We start from the raw sequence: 16,244 nt of genomic DNA on the forward strand, positions 1-16,244 counted from the left end.
CCTACTTGACCACCGCTACAAGACAAAAAGTCTCGGAGCTTTTCCCATCCACCCAGAGAGTCCACAGGATCAAATCCCTTGAGGACAGTCTCAAGAGGATTCTGGTGAACACGTTCCCCCGGCTCCCGTAGGGTGCAGGGGCGGGGACAACCTACCATGGATTCTACTGCTGGTTACGAGAGGAGCGTTGGAGAAGGCGTGCGGTTGACGGATGCCTTTCGGTCTTTTTTTAGTCCTCACCGCCCAGGCCTCTCAGCTGCCACATCGCATTGACAGCGTCTGCATCACATGGTGGACGATTACGTCGGGGCACAAAGTGACACAGAGGGCTTTTCATGTGACGAAGCCGATCCACTGGCATACTGGGTCTTAAGATTAGACCACTGGCCAGAACTGGCCCAGTATGCCATGGAGTTGTTGGCCTGCCTGCTTCCAGTGTCCTATCGGAACGGGCATTCAGCGCAGCAGGAGGATTCGTCACAGACCATCGAACGAGACTCTCCACCGACTTAGTCGACCATTTGACATTCATTAAAATGAATCAGTCTTTCTTTCCCCTAGGCATACGTACTCTACCTGCCTCTCGTAATTTAGGAGTGGGGCGGGCCGCCAGATCGGTTCCTCTCTACCTCCATAGGCCGGCCATTTGATAGCTGCCGGCCGAGGTTGGGGTTCGGACCTTTTTGGAGGGCCAACGCCCTGTATTCAGCTCTTAGATCTTGCCTTATGTGTTTATCTCTGTGGGATCACTTGTCCTGAAATATGTTTTTGATTATTCCCTTGTACATTATCTTCTGCTTGCACATTGTTTTTGGTCTTGTACCACTGCTCATGCATATGTTGTATGCCTATTCCTTTTTCAATAAACGTTGAATTTATAAAAAAAAAAAAATGAATCAGTCGTGGATATCAAGCTTTGATGCACCTGATGCAGACCTTGTAGACTAGGCTATCATTGCGAAGTGGCTGCTGAGCCTCAGTTTAAGCCTGGACCATGGTGCCACCCTCAAACCCTCCTCTCATTCTGTTTAGGTTCACAGAACCTCATTTTGGTTGTAACAAAAATACCATGTTTGCGCACCTGTTCCACAGGTGCACACCTTTATAATTTTTTGGCCTCCTTCAACACCAGCTCTTTGGGGTTACGGTGGGGAGGCTGCGCTAAAAAAAAAAAAATACCATGTATGCGAACCTGTTCCACAGGTGCACACCTTTATAATTTTTGGGCCTCCTTCAACACCAGCTCTTTGGGGTTACGGTGGGGAGGCTACGCTAAACAAAAAATACCATGTTTGCGAACCTGTTCTGCAGGTGCACACCTTTATAATTTTTGGGCCTCCTTCAACACCAGCTCTTTGGGGTTACGGTGGGGAGGCTACGCTAAACAAAAAATACCATGTTTGCGCACCTGTCCCACATGTGCACTCCTTTATAATTTTTGGGCCTCCTTCAACACCAGCTCTTTGGGGTTACGGTGGGGAGGCTACGCTAAACAAAAAATACCATGTTTGCGAACCTGTTCCGCAGGTGCACACCTTTATAATTTTTGGGCCTCCTTCAACACCAGCTCTTTGGGGTTACGGTGGGGAGGCTACGCTAAAAAAAAAATACCATGTTTGCGAACCTGTTACACAGGTGCACACCTTTATAATTTTTGGGCCTCCTTCAACACCAGCTCTTTGGGGTTACGGTGGGGAGGCTACGCTAAAAAAAAATACCATGTTTGCGAACCTGTTCCACAGGTGCACACCTTTATAATTTTTGGGCCTCCTTCAACACCAGCTCTTTGGGGTTACGGTGGGGAGGCTACGCTAAACAAAAAATACCATGTTTGCGCACCTGTTCCACAGGTGCACACCTTTATAATTTTTTGGCCTCCTTCAACACCAGCTCTTTGGGGTTACGGTGGGGAGGCTCCACCAACACCAAAAATACCATGTTTGCACACCTGTTCCACAGGTGCACACCTTCATAATTTTTATGCCTTCTTCAACACCAGCTCTTTGGGCTTACAGTGGTATGGCTCCGCCAACACCCAAACAACAATTTTTGCGCACCTGTCACACAGATGCATATCATTGCAATTTTGTTCCTTACAAAGGCAATCATTGCCTTCATGACCAGCACTTTCATAGGGTTATGGTGTCAAGGCATCGTCGGCACCACCAAAGGCCCAATTTTTAAGCATCCTTTACTTCTATTCAAAGTCAAGAGACAACAGTATTCATCCAAAACATCTCTAATCTTGTTCACTCTGCACTACATTGTGGCCCCTACCCCTAACCCTAACCCTCAATGTATCCGTGCATATACAGTATGTCTGTTTCTTGTGAGAATTCATGTTAAAGTGCACCAAACACCATTTTACATGAAATAAAGTGCATCTACATACATCTTTTGACTTCTTGAAAACATTTGGTAATAATAGCCCCATTGTGAAAATACATCCATTAATTATATGCACATTTAAAGAGACAGCACCTTTTTCCAAAAAAAACTTGTTCCTAGTGCACTGCATTATGTCCCCATCATACACATTGGCTGTGCCATTGATTAGGAGCAAAAGAAAGGCGCGGTTAAGCAAAAAAGTCATTTGTGAAGGTTTGGTATGCTATAATTCTGGTTCTGGACATGCTACAGAGCTGAAACTTCACAGGTACACCTTTTAGACCCCACAGACACTAAATCCAAAGAAATCTCTTTTTTTTTTTTCTTTTTTTTTAATTTTTTCAATAATTGGCTCTCTATCAAAAACGACAATTTTTAAGAACTTTTTTTTGTGTGATTAATAGTCCCTGGGGCATGACCCAGAACCCTAGGCACTTTTTAGGGGCATTTATTGGGTTTTAGGGCTTCAAAATGGTGTTTTTTGATTAACGAAGTTCAGGTCCCATTGATTTCAATGGGGTTCTGGAATCCGAACCGAACTTTCAGGAAATTCGGGTGTTCTGGTTGAACCGAACTTTTCAAAAGTTCGATCATCCTTAACCACCACCAGCTTCCTCCGGCTTACTGCTCCAGGTCTCCTCCTTCTGACTTTCCTTCTGATTGTCAATTTCCGTCTGAAGCCCAGGAGCCGTTTTCGGCGGGCGAATGCGCAGTTCCGACAGCAAGCAGAGAACAGAGAAGGAAGAAAAGACGCGCGGGTTCGAATCCCCTTCTCCTCCTCACCACTCTGCTGCTGTGAAAAAGAGCAGAGAAATATCCAAGCATGCAGGACGTTCAGTAAGTAAAAATTGAAATCCCCTGGATCCTTTCATTGAGGATTCTGCCCCCCCCCCCCTATTTATTCTTCTTCATTACAGGGTGCTGAGGAGAATGCTGTGCAGCCAGTTTTGGCGCCCCCCGTTTGGTTCAGAAGAAGTTGTGCCTGCACAAAATCCAGTGGTGCCTGCGGCTATATCAGCTCCTACACAAGTTGTTGGTGAGTCTGGAAACAATCAATGTACTGCTATACCTGAATTGCCTAATAATGTTACCCCTGTCTGGAGTGTTAGTAGCGCTGGTACTCTACCTGTTACAGAAGTTACTTCAGTCTCTACTTCGGCATCTGTACCTGCTTTGCCTATGCCGCTTCCTGTTACCGCTACTTCTATCCCTGAAAGTTGTTACAAAGAAGCAATGACGTTTGAACTTTCGCCGTTGGGCTTTTATTTGAGTAATGGAGTGAAAGAAAAAATATGGAAAGAAGATAATGTGGATATGTTGTCTTTATTGCCTCCCTTAAAAGAAAAAAGATTCAGATAAAAGTGATGATGACAAGCGTAGGACACCTGCAAGATCTTTTAATAATTGGCTGCAAGCTTTTAGTACCTACGCTAGCGTGATGGGTGAAAAACATCCTGAACGTTGCAGCGGCTTATTCCAGCATGTTGAGATAATTTTGGAGGCCTATAAGAACTTTAATGGCCTATCCTGGTTCTTTTATGACAAATCTTTTCGTCAAAAGCTTGCTGTTCATAAAACTGTTCATTGGGGTATGAAGGATGTTGGACTATGGCTCAACCTTCTATTACCGCAACAACAATTTACTAAACCTGCGTCAGTTCCTGTTGGATCGTTTAGGGGAGGCCTGTGTTTTAGTTTTAATGAAAGCCAGTATAAATGCCCGGATACATGCAAATATTAACGCGAATGTGCTCATTGCGCAGGTAATCATTCAGCTTCCCGATGTTTTAAAAAATTAGCTTATATCTCTTTGCATCAGCCGAAGGAGCTTTTTCTTAAAAGCAGTCACATCAGTGAAGTTAATAAACATGTTACCGTGGCTTCGAATCTGGCCAAGGCGTCAGGTGACAGCCCTGCTGTTTGAAGGTTTCTCTGTGGGTTTCTCATTACCTTCTTCTCGGGTTCAGGTTGCTTAGTTTGCAACAATTTGCCTTCAGTCTGGTTACACGCTGACGTAGTGGCTGACAACATTTTAAAGTTGCAGGCCCTTTTGTTTCTCTACCTTTTTCTGACTTCCGGACTTCTCCGTTGGGCATCATTCCTAAAAAAGAAACTAATTCCTTTCGGTTGATTCACCATTTGTCTTTTCCTAAAGGACTTTCCTTGAACGATGAACTTGAATCTGCAATCTGTACTGTTTCGTATGCATCATTTGATGATGCTTTGCACATTACCTGTAAAGTAGGCAAGTCAGCATTATTAGCTAAGGCTGATATTAAATCGGCTTTTCGGCTGTTATCAATCAACCCAAGTGCTTTTAATTCTTTAGGTTTTCAATTTGAAGGGTTTTATTTTTTCGATAAGTGTCTCCCCATGGGATGCTCATTGTCGTGTCACTATTTTGAGATGTTCTCATCGTTTTTGGCGTGGGTAATTCGTTTTCACACAGGTTCTTCTCATTTGATAAATTATTTGGATGATTTTTTTTTCATGGGTAAAGCAGATTCTACGGATTGTTTATACCTCTTTACAGAATTCAATATAATGCGTCGTGAATTTGGTATTCCATTGGCACATGAAAAATCGGTTTATCCAACGCACTGTTTGTATTTTCTGGCTATCACTTTTGATACCGAAGCTATGGAGCTCCGTTTGCCTCCAGAGAAAATACTGTATGTCGGCTGTATACTTTAGTTGACTTAGTTTTATCTAAACGAAAGGTCACTTTTAAGACACTACAATCGTTATTGGGTTTATTGGCTTTTGTCTCCCGTGTTATTCCGATGGGTAGAATATTTTCTAAACGTCTGTACAGATCTATGACCGGTGTTTCTTCTCCTTTTCATTTTGTTCGTATATCATACTCATTGCGTGAAGATTTGATTGTGTGAAATAAATGTTTATGTAATTTTAATGGTTGTTCTTTGTGGCGAAAACCCTTTTGTACTATGTCTGCACTTAATTTGTTTACCAATGCATCAGGTGCTATTGGTTATGGTGCATTTTGGCAGGGTCATTGGTCTGATGGTTTGTGGCCAGCTTCTTGGATAGATAAGGGTTTTACCAAAAACATTGTTTTGCTTGAAGTATTCCCTTTGTTAATTTTTCTCGAATTGTGGGGTTTGAATTTTCAAGATCGTAATATTTTGCTTTATTCCGATAATATGGGTGTTGTTTATACCAACAACTGTCGACAAAGGAAAACAAAGGAAAATGGTCTGGTTCCCACCAAAGCACACCTCCATCCCAATATTCATATAGAAGCAAAGGAGATTGGCCCGCTGGACTTTAGATGAGGTATGTGCTAGTGGCTGGAGATCAATAAAATACACAAATAGGTGGATAAAGCAATATTGGTTCTTTATTGCACTAAACATGTTATAGAAGTAACAATGATGTCATGTGCTCAATATCACATGACGTAGCTCAGTAGCTAAAATATAAATAGTGTACAACATAAACAATGGTACAATGGTACATCACATATTGGCATACATCTTGGTGTTACAGCTTGGTTACAGAAATAGCCTTAATATCATATTGGGATTCCATAATAATAGAGTATACTGCATCGTGACTGACGCATTTCGAGAGCTGAAACTCCCTTCTTCAGAGATCAATGTATTCAAGATATATCTACAAGGAAACAATATGTTGGAGTAAGCAGTAAAAGGTAAAAAAATTAAAGAGGTTCAATGAAGTATGGACTCAAAGGAGTACCAAATACTCACGGGTCAATAAGACTCAAATGGAAAATTTTGACTTCTGTGTGGTAGCGGTAAACCGTATCTGACCCAGGAGCTGAAGGGTCTCGGTGGGATGCAAACCAGAGAGGGGGGTCATCAAAATCCTTGCCAGTCTTGGATGTTTTACTCTCTAATAGTAGATAGTAAACCCCTACAGTAGCTCACCATCCGGTCACACACAGCAATTTGTCCACTCTCTGCTCTGGCACTTCCAAACTCAGTGTTCTGAATCCCACTCAGGCCGCTGACATGCAACAGTGATGGTGCACACTGGACAGCGATGTGCACTCTCCTGTCTCCCTCACAGCAAGAGGAAGCTGTGTCCTTTACAGCCAGATTAAATGCAACTCTTTCCCGCCTGGAAATCCCCCTCTAGGAAATGCAGTTCAAAAGCTCTTGATTACAGTAGAGTTTTCCTCCTCTGGACTACATTTCCCACAGTGCTGCGCTGCCTGATTCAGCAGTTCCCTCTTCTTGCTAATATAGCTGTTAACCAGTTCATCACTGAAGGGCAGCAGCTACAAAGACCAGCTGCAGCAGGTGTTTCCCTCACTCTCCATTCTTAGCCAAGCACCTGGCTACAGGGGAAATCCTGACTAACAGGAGACTTCATACTTCTAGACACAGTGGAGTTGATTTTGGTGCGGCTGTGCATGGTAACCAATCAGCTTCTTACTTCCGTTTTTTCAATTAAGCTTTGACAAAAAAGAAACTGGAAGCTGTTTGGTTTCTGTGCAGACCTGTACCAGATTTTGCACTCTCAAGTTTTAGTAAATCAACCCCAGTATATTGTAAGAGAAAGGCTATTGCTGCCTTTTGATATATCTGATTCTGCCCAGCAATACATTTTTTTACATATTTTTTTTTACATCCACCTTGGATGATTGAACAACTCGAAGAAGGGGGTCATGTGGATTATCTGTATCATATTTAGGTATCTATATGATGTTTTTTTATATTTTTGTGCTCTACAATTTTTGAATTTTCAAATGTTGTAAATACATTTTATACCTTTCATGAAATCTGTTTTCGTTTCATGCAATGCCATTAAAGTCCATCACAAGCAGGGTGAATCCTTGCAACCCCTTTTTTATTTATTTATTTTTTTTACTTAGTTGTCTTTTACATCTAAACCATAGTATGAATGTAATTTTTAAAGACTTAAATAATAAAATTTCAGTTTATGAATTTAACACCACATGCTTTTCTGTGATACTTTATAGATTACTATTAAAATAATTTAGCTGTAATTGAGTTTCAGCAAGTCACTGTACAACCTAGACATTTACTGTTAAATAATGTCTATTTTCTACAGATTTTCTACATATATAGCTGTGGATAAATTAAGGGCAGACTTGCCTGGAGGGAGCCCACTCCTCCTTAAAGGCACAGGGGAACATTGGATGCCCAGCAATAGCACAATGACAGCTGAAGGCATCCTATGTGCCCCCACACCAAATCAGCAAACAAGCTATACAAATAGATGGAAACTACCCCATTTTATAACTAGCCTTTGCAGTAAGGTGCACATGGAAGGGCAACGCACATTAAAAACAGGAAAACAGAAATCTCCCAGCACACTTACCAGCTAGCCTGCAAACAAGCCAGATTAACCCTGTCTAACAATTCACTTTAAAAACAGGGGGCTCTGTTGCACATATTTGAAAATATATGTGCAAACCACAGTGCCAACTTCAAGGCTCCACTGTGTACTATGGCCCTAATGCTATAGTCTCTGCGAGTCTCCAAGTTGGAGCATAAATAGCAGTGGATAAATTAGGGGCAGGCTTGCCTGGAGGGAGCCCACTCCTCCTTAAAGGCAAAGGGATGCCCAGAAATAGCACAATGACATTTTAAGGCATCTAATGTGCCTTCCACACCCCCAAGCACTATGCCCTCTCCCCATTAGGTTAGTATGCATTTTACAAAAATGTCTTTCATAATGGCTCCCGAGGAAAGGGGCTAATTCCATTCTTTTATACCTGCCTTTCCAGCATAACAGAAGATACTAAGCCATCTTATCCTCGGAACGAGAATGGGATGTCAGGTGGCAAAACCCTAGGAAATGCACTAAATTTCTTACGGTTAGGGACACAGCTCTTAAACCGTTTACCAGATGGCATTATACACCACTGAAAGTTCATGCTACCTATCCTCAGACTTCTGTGGCTTCCCCCAACCAGGCTCCTATTTGCACATATTTTGGGAGTGTGAAAAGATAGCTTCAGTGTGGCAAGAGCTTTTCCACTTGTCCATTCAGTTGACAGGTAAACAGACCATGTTGACTAAAGCTGACTGCTTGTTGTTCTTTCACATTCCTGACCTTTCAAAACCCATGGAAAAATTGATTTTCACTCTCTGTAATGCTTTGGGTAATCGCATTGGGTAGTTGCCTGCTACTGGAAGTCTTCAGATATCCCATTTTCTCAAGTTGTTGCTACAATGGATGTAATTATGTTGATGAAGAAAATATCCTAATTTGACGTCAAATAAGACCCATTGTTTTTATATCGTTTGCCTCCTAGCGACTAACTTGATGATGAATTTCAGTCACCTTGTTTACTGCATAACACCTTTTGCCATAAAGGAAACTCTTGTATATTAGTCTTTATTGGTTTCATGGATGATTATGATGGTGCCCGTTTCTAACTTTTTATATATTTGCACTGTGAATAATTTTTATGAAATTTTTTTCTTTGTACAATAGCAGATATATACTGATGTTTTGGATTTATTATACTGCCTTTGTATGCAAAGGATGTCTGCTGTAACATTCTGATACGTTTTTTTCTTGATGCATTTAATAAAAGTTTGTATCTAAAAAAATTATAATATTTTCTGCTTTGTTATTATTTGATGTATTCTTTTTTTTTTTTTACCAAAGGAGATTTCTTTAAAGATGCCATTCCCGAGGCAGACCTATATATTTTGGCTAGGATTATCCATGACTGGACAGAAGAGAAATGCCTGCAGCTGCTGAAAAAGGTTTACCAGTCCTGCAGACCTGGTAAGCTCATAGTTTGTAGGAGGATGACGATTCATAAAATAATTTGAAATGGTTTCATGAACCATAATGGATAGAATAATACCTTTTACAAACCTTCCCAGTAGCCATTCCCTGTTCTTTCCTTTGCGCAACAAAAGCAAAATTTCTGAATTTTTTTATGGGCCACAAAACCAAGCTCATCTCATATTGGGTTCTTGCTCTGCCCAAGGAGAGAGGGGGAATTGGCTTCCCAGACCCCTTTAAATATTATTATGCAATCCATATGTCCCACACATTAGGTTGGATAAAACATGAGTCCGAAAAGGGAAGGGTAGGCCTGGAACAAGATCTGTCACCGCTTCCTCTGCAGGCACTTCTGTGGAAGTCTAAACCTCTCCCGCTAGAGGTGAAACAGCACCCTACAATAGGTACTACATTGGCAGTATTGTCCAAAATGGACTGCCAGGGTTACGCTCCACAGACACTTAATCTAATGTCTCCTATAATTGGTGCTCAAGAATTTATTCCAGGCTTGGAGGATATAAGATTCAACAATTGTATATTGACCAACCAATTTTGAGTTAAACATTTTTTGATGGGAGGCAGATGGCGGTCCATTTCGGAGATTCAGGCCATGATCTCTCCCCCTTTGGATTTGTGGAAAGCCATGCAAACGCACCATTTCTTAAGCACCAACAGATAAAGAATAGTAGAGTGAACCATAGTAAGATTACTTCGTTCGAGCAGCTTTTTTCACAGACTTCCCTTATGCGCCATACTCTTTCAATGTCTTATCCTCTGATTTCCAAACCACCTGATGACTTTGTTCCTCCTTTCCTTCAGAAATGGGAGAGAGATTAAGACATGGCCTTAACCCCTGCACAGAGGGACCAGATTCTTTATTTTGCCCATCGGTCCTCTCTGTTCAGCAGATACCAGGAGGCAGGATATAAACTTCTGACCCTTTTGTATAGTACCCCTGCACTCCTCCATAGGTTCTATCCCACTGTTTCTCTATTATGTTGGTGATGCCAAAAAGAACCAGGCACGTTTTTGCACATTTTTTGGTCGTGCCCTAGTGTACAATCCTTGTAGGAAGATGTCAGACAGCTGATTCATAAACTTACTGATCTATCTCTGGCGATGCACCCAGAGACATTCCTACTAAACCTTACCCAACTTTCCAGATGTAGGTACAAGAGATCTCTCCAGATTCACTTGCTTAATGTGGCCAAGGTGTGCATCCCACAAAAAAAGGAAGCACACTAACCCTACGACGGTTAGTCAATGGATAGCTGTGGTAAACAAGATCAACAATATGGAATGCCTAACAGCGCCCATGAAATGTAAGGAAGAACAATTCCGCAAAACATGGTATTATTGGCATGACATTCAGTGTTCACGAGATTAAGCTTCCTACCTGTCCCCTTGAGTTGTATGGGATCAGGAGGCACACTCATTTTATTGTACTGTGCTATGTGCTTTGCTGAAGAGTGAAGTAAAAACTATAAATGCAAAACGAAAAATTAAAATAATAAAATGCGCTGTCATTACAAAACTAAAGTAAATATGGCTTTACCTTTTCTATTAAGAAGATTCCTGCCAAAGCTGCTGGTATCTAAACTGATTACCAGAGATGTATAGTAACTAAGTAGAACTACTTCACTACTGTACTTAAGTACCGAAAGGCGGTATCTGTGCTTTCCTGGAGTAGAATTTTTTTCTCCTACTTCCACTTCACTACATTTTTTCGATGATTTCAATACTTCTACTCCGATATTTTTTTTTTGTGCTGCATAGTTACTCGTTACAATTATAAAAATTACCACTGCCAGAACAGTAGATGGCAGGTTTCATGAAGCTCAAAACATGTGTATTATCAGCGCATACGAAAATAAATGCTACTGTATGTATAAATAAAAGCTGCATTTGAAATAATAAAAAACAATATGATGTTCAAACTTTTGACTTCTTTCTTTAATAACTACATAACACAGTACTTGTACTTTTACTTTCAGTACTTGAGTAGCAATTTTTTTTCAAAACTACTGGTACTTTTACTTTCAGTACTTGAGTAGCAAAATTGAAAAAAAAAACTACTTGCAATACTTAAGTAGAAAAAATGTTGAATACTTTAGTACTTCTACTCAAGTCACTTTTTGATCGAGCACTTCCACTTCTACTCAAGTCACTTTTTGATCGAGCACTTGTACTTTTACTCAAGTATGGGTTTCGAGTACTTTATACAACTCTGCTGATTACATATCATATTGCATATCAGAGCTATTTCAGCAAAAGCAATAGCCCTTTCTGTAAAAAAAAAAAAAAAAAAAAAGTACTATTTATAGTGGCCCAATGATTTTAACAGCTGTACAGAATTGAAAAATATTTTAAAAAATAAGGAGCCATCTCTTTTCCTCAGTGTGTTATAGCTGTCAGTGACGGGAGAAGGTACAACCACAAAATGCCTTTCACCGATTCCCAATCCCTTAAATGCAGGTTTGGCATATAGAATATATTGTTCTGTTTAGCGTAGAAGATTACTTATTTTCAAACCACTCTGACCTTCCAGTTTCCACTCCAAGTTGGGCAGGAACAGAGCCAAGAACTATAGCAGGAAGGAATCATCATTGGATCCTTTAGAAATATAAGAAGTTGGCAGGTGACTTAATCTACCAGACTGTAACTATAACTGATATATCTATTTTAGGTAGATCAGACATGGCACAGTGGTGTTTTATGGGTCATCTGCAGCCAGTGGTGGGATTCAAAAATTTTTTTAATCTAATGTCAGTTAGGGGTCCGATCTGTCCGCCGCAATGTCGCAGTCCCGCTAAAAATCGCAGATCGCCACCATTATTAGTAAAAAAAAACAAAATAAAAATGACATAAATCTTTCCCCTAGTTTTTAGGCGTGATAACTTTTGCGCAAAACAATCAAAATACACTTATTGGGATTTGTTTTACCAAAAATATGTAGCAGAAAACAAACTGGCCTAAAATATACTGTAGTGAAAAAAAATAAAAAATCTCACAGGTGATCAAATACCACAAAAAGAAAGTTCTATTTGTGGGGAAAAAAAAGGACATTCATTTTATTTGGGTACAGCGTCGCGCGACCGCGCAATTGTCAGTTAAGTAAGAATCACAAAAAATGGCCTGGTTATTAAGGGGGAAATCTTCTGGTCCAGAAGTGGTTAAATTAAAAGCAGGGAGTTAGTACATCAGTGAGTGGTGGTGGACACAGCAACCTCCCCCCTTCCCTTGTATGGAGAGATAGAGTATAAGAGAAAGAGGGATGAAGGGAGGGGGGAGAGAGAGAGAGAGAGGGAAAGAAAGTGGGATGAAGGGAGTGAGAGAGAGGGAAAGGAAAAGAAAGAGGGATGAAGGGAGGGGGGGGAGAGGGGGGAAAGAAAGGGGGATGAAGGGAGGCAGAGAGAGAGAGAGAGAAAGAAAGAGGGATGGAGAGAGAGAGAGAGAGAAAGAAAGAGGGATGAAGGGAGAGAGAGAGGGAAAGAAAGAGGGATGAAGGGAGAGAGGGGCGGGGAAAGAAGGATGAAGGGAGAGAGAGAGAGGGAAAGAAAGAGGGATGAAGGGAGGGGGAGAGAGAGAGAGAGAGGGGGGGGGGTAAAGAGGGATAAAGGGAGGGAGGGAGAGAGAGAGGGGAAAAGAAAGAGTGATAAAGGGAGAGAGAGAGAGAGAGAGAAAAAAAGGGGGGGGGGAAGAGGGAGAGAGAGAAAAAAATGGGGGGGAAAGAAAGAGGGATGAAGGGAGGGAGAGAGAGAGAGAGGAGGAGAGGAAGAAGGGGAGAGAGAGAGAGAGAGGAGGGGGAGAGAGAGAGAGAGGAGGGGGTGAGAGAGAGAGAGAGAGAAGGAGAGAGAGGAGGAGGAGAGAGAGGAGGGGGAGAGAGAGAGAGAAGGAGGAGGGAGAGGAGAGGGAGAGGGAGAAACTCACCGAATCATCAGTTTGTGTCTGCTCTGAGGTCTTCTTTCAGGCAGTTTCCCTTCTGCAGCGGCCGCATTGTGAAGATGCAGGGAGTAGGTGGGTGGAGCCAGACCCAGGCGCGGAGGACAAGGAAGATTACATGTTGGGTCTTCTCCTCCTCTGCACGTCACTGGTTTCTAGATGCCAGTCGGCTGGCCATCCTAGCAGCCAGTCTCTACCACACAGATACTGCAATAAAAATACAGCAATTGCTGGTAAATTACCGGCTGGGTGGCAACCCTGTGACAGATGGACCGGCCCAATCTCTGGCTTGCACCGGTTCGCAGAACTTGTGAAATGTTAGTAACAGGTTCCAACGAACTGGTGCGAACAGGCTAAATCCCACCACTGTCTGCAGCCCTCTCGCTCCTTCTCTGCAGTCCTCAGTGGCTTAAGATTAAAAAAAAATACAATCCCAACTGTTAAGTTACTGTACATTTCATTATATATGTAGCACCCTCCTAAGTAGGTGCTAGGTTGGTAAAAGCTTAGCAGCTCTATTTGCTTATCACGGGAGCATGATTGTTAGTTCTGCCTGTTGCATGTGTCCAGGGTGTGATTCATCTGGGCTGAGGGAGTGTTCCCACTGTATCCAATGGGAGAGCCTGTTGGACAGTGGAGGAAACCCAGCCAGTGACACCCAGGCTTTTGTGGCTGTCCCAGTGGGCTAGCACAACAGGGTGCATTCTGGGACAGGTCAAAAAAGCCGGTGGCACATGTGACAGGATGTCTTTTGGGCGGGAAGTCAGGTCCCAGGAGGAGGGTGACGGCTGTCTCTCTTCCTGTCAGCAAGGAAGGTGGTCACCGGCGGTAGGCCTAGGGGACCAAGTGTGTGATGCCGAGCCAGGAGGTCCAGGATACTGACGAGTGGAGCTGAAGGCAGAGCAACCCAGGGAAAAACAGTGTCAGTGAGTACCAGGAAGCTTGCCAGGGGTCTGCCCGGGCAGCACCAGAAATAAATGACGGACGAGCCCCGCCTGCAGAGGATGCACTTTGTCTACTGTAACCACCACTTTTCACAATCGACACAGAGGCTGCTTGTCCTCTTTTCATGGCCTGTGAGAGTCGGCCTCTCCTTGTTGGCCTTTCGGATATGATGTGGATACAGATCAATATAGGCAGGGCCAGATTAAGAGCATCATGGGCTTGGTGCTGAGGATTTTGAAGGGCCTTAAGGGCCGTGCCTTGGCATGCACCTAGAGGAGGAAGGGTGCAGCCATGCATGCCTAATTCAACATGGGATGCTGTCTCTGAAGCCCATAAACACATCCATGCATCGGCAACTGTCCCTCCTTGTCCGGCCTTCGTGCTGTGTGGGGAGGTTCTGAGGGAGCTGCCTGGGGAAGCGAGCATAGAAGCCAGACTTCTGTGTTTACAAGTGACAGAAGAGCGGTAACAGTGAATATGGCCAACCCGGGGCCTATATAAAAGGTAGGGGCCTGGAGCTGCAGCTCCAATAGCCCCTACGTTAATCTGGCCCTGAATATAGGGTATACACAACTGACCAATAGATACTCAATGAACTGATATGATGTAATTGATAGCCCTATAGATGAGCTGTGGTGGTTATAGTTGTACGCAAGTGACCGATTATCAATACTCTCACTGATATATGATGTAATCTATAATCCTATAGATGGATGATCTATGATCCTATAGAAAGATCCACAACTGAGCAAAGGTTACTGTGGCCGATATCTGCAGTGATCTATATTCCTACAGGTCTGAGATCCCTATAGAAAGATCCACAACTGAGCAAAGGTTACTGTGGCTGATATCTGCAGTGATCTTTATTCCTACAGGTCTGTGACCCCTATAGAAAGATCCACATATGAGCAAAGGTTACTGTGGCTGATATCTGAAGTGATCTATATTCCTACAGGTCTGTGATCCCTATAAAAAGATCCACAACTGAGCAAAGGTTACTGTGGCTGACATCTGCAGTGATCTTCATTCCTACATGTCTGTGACCCCTATGGAAAGATCCGCAACTGAGCAAAGGTTACTGTGGCTGATATCTGCAGTGATCTTTATTCCTACAGGTCTATGACCCCCATAGAAAGATCCACAACTGAGCAAAGGTTACTGTGGTTGATATCTGCAGTGATCTCTATTTTTACAGGTCTGAAATCCCTATAGAAAGATCCACAACTGAGCAAAGGTTACTGTGGCTGACATCTGCAGTGATCTCTATTCCTACAGGTCTGTGACCCCTATAGAAAGATCCACAACTGAGCAAAGGTTACTGCGGCTGATATCTGCAGTGATCTCTATTCCTACAGGTCTGAGATCCCTATAGAAAGATCCACATATGAGCAAAGGTTACTGTGGCTGATATCTGCAGTGATCTCTATTCCTACAGGTCTGTGACCCCTATAGAAAGATCCACAACTGAGCAAAGGTTACTGTGGCTTATATCTGCAGTGATCTCTATTCCTACAGGTCTGAGATCCTATAGAAAGATCCACAACTGAGCAAAGGTTACTGTGGCTGATATCTGCAGTGATCTCTATTCCTAAATTTCTATGAATATTTTAGAATGTTGCAGAATCTGATCGATGAACAATACTGTGACTAGTATCTGATGTAAAGAAAGACAGCTCTCCCTACCTCACACAGGAACCTTGGCCCTCCCTACACTGCTACTCATTTACTGGCGCTATACTGTCTGATATGATGTAAAGAAATCAACCTATCTCTACCTCACACAGGAACCTTGCCCTCCCTACACTGCTAGAAATGTCTCTCTGCACAGTCTAACTCCAAAAATAAACTACTCTCTCCCTGGCTGAATCGCCTGCCTGTCCCTGTCTGATCGCCCGCACAATGACACTACACGCTGCGGCTGTGCGAGCAGACTTTATGTAGTGTGGGGCGTGTACTTGGCCCCTGAGCCATGATTGGCTAAAGGCAGCCAGTCTTTAGTCCAATCATGGCAGAGATCATTTGATTGGTCAAAGCATGAGGTCAGGGTGCATGCTTTGGCCAATCACGTAACGCGCTGCACTCTGCATTATGGGAAACTCAAATTTCCCGCGAAGAAGCACATTTGTTCCTCGTTCAACGAACGATCGAACGACCAATGTTCAAGTCAAACTTACCTTACTTACTCGAAGCTCATCCCTATTATTCATTGAAAA

General features: G+C 42.7%; 1 protein-coding gene across 1 annotated transcript in view; it reads left to right on the top strand.

Moving 5' to 3' along the window:
• The window catches only part of LOC309546494 (acetylserotonin O-methyltransferase-like), a gene marked incomplete at its 3' end in the record, with an annotated part of 103,477 nt that overhangs the window by 81,090 nt on the left and 6,143 nt on the right, over positions 1-16,244 (top strand). Inside the window, exon 7 of the mRNA XM_082246233.1 lies at positions 9,019-9,141. Coding sequence (XP_082102359.1) covers positions 9,019-9,141 — 123 coding nt within the window. The remainder of the gene's footprint in view (positions 1-9,018; positions 9,142-16,244) is intronic.

This window comes from Pelophylax lessonae, assembly GCF_965119305.1.
Source record: "Pelophylax lessonae genome assembly, chromosome: 2".
Taxonomy (NCBI): Eukaryota; Metazoa; Chordata; class Amphibia; order Anura; family Ranidae; genus Pelophylax; species Pelophylax lessonae.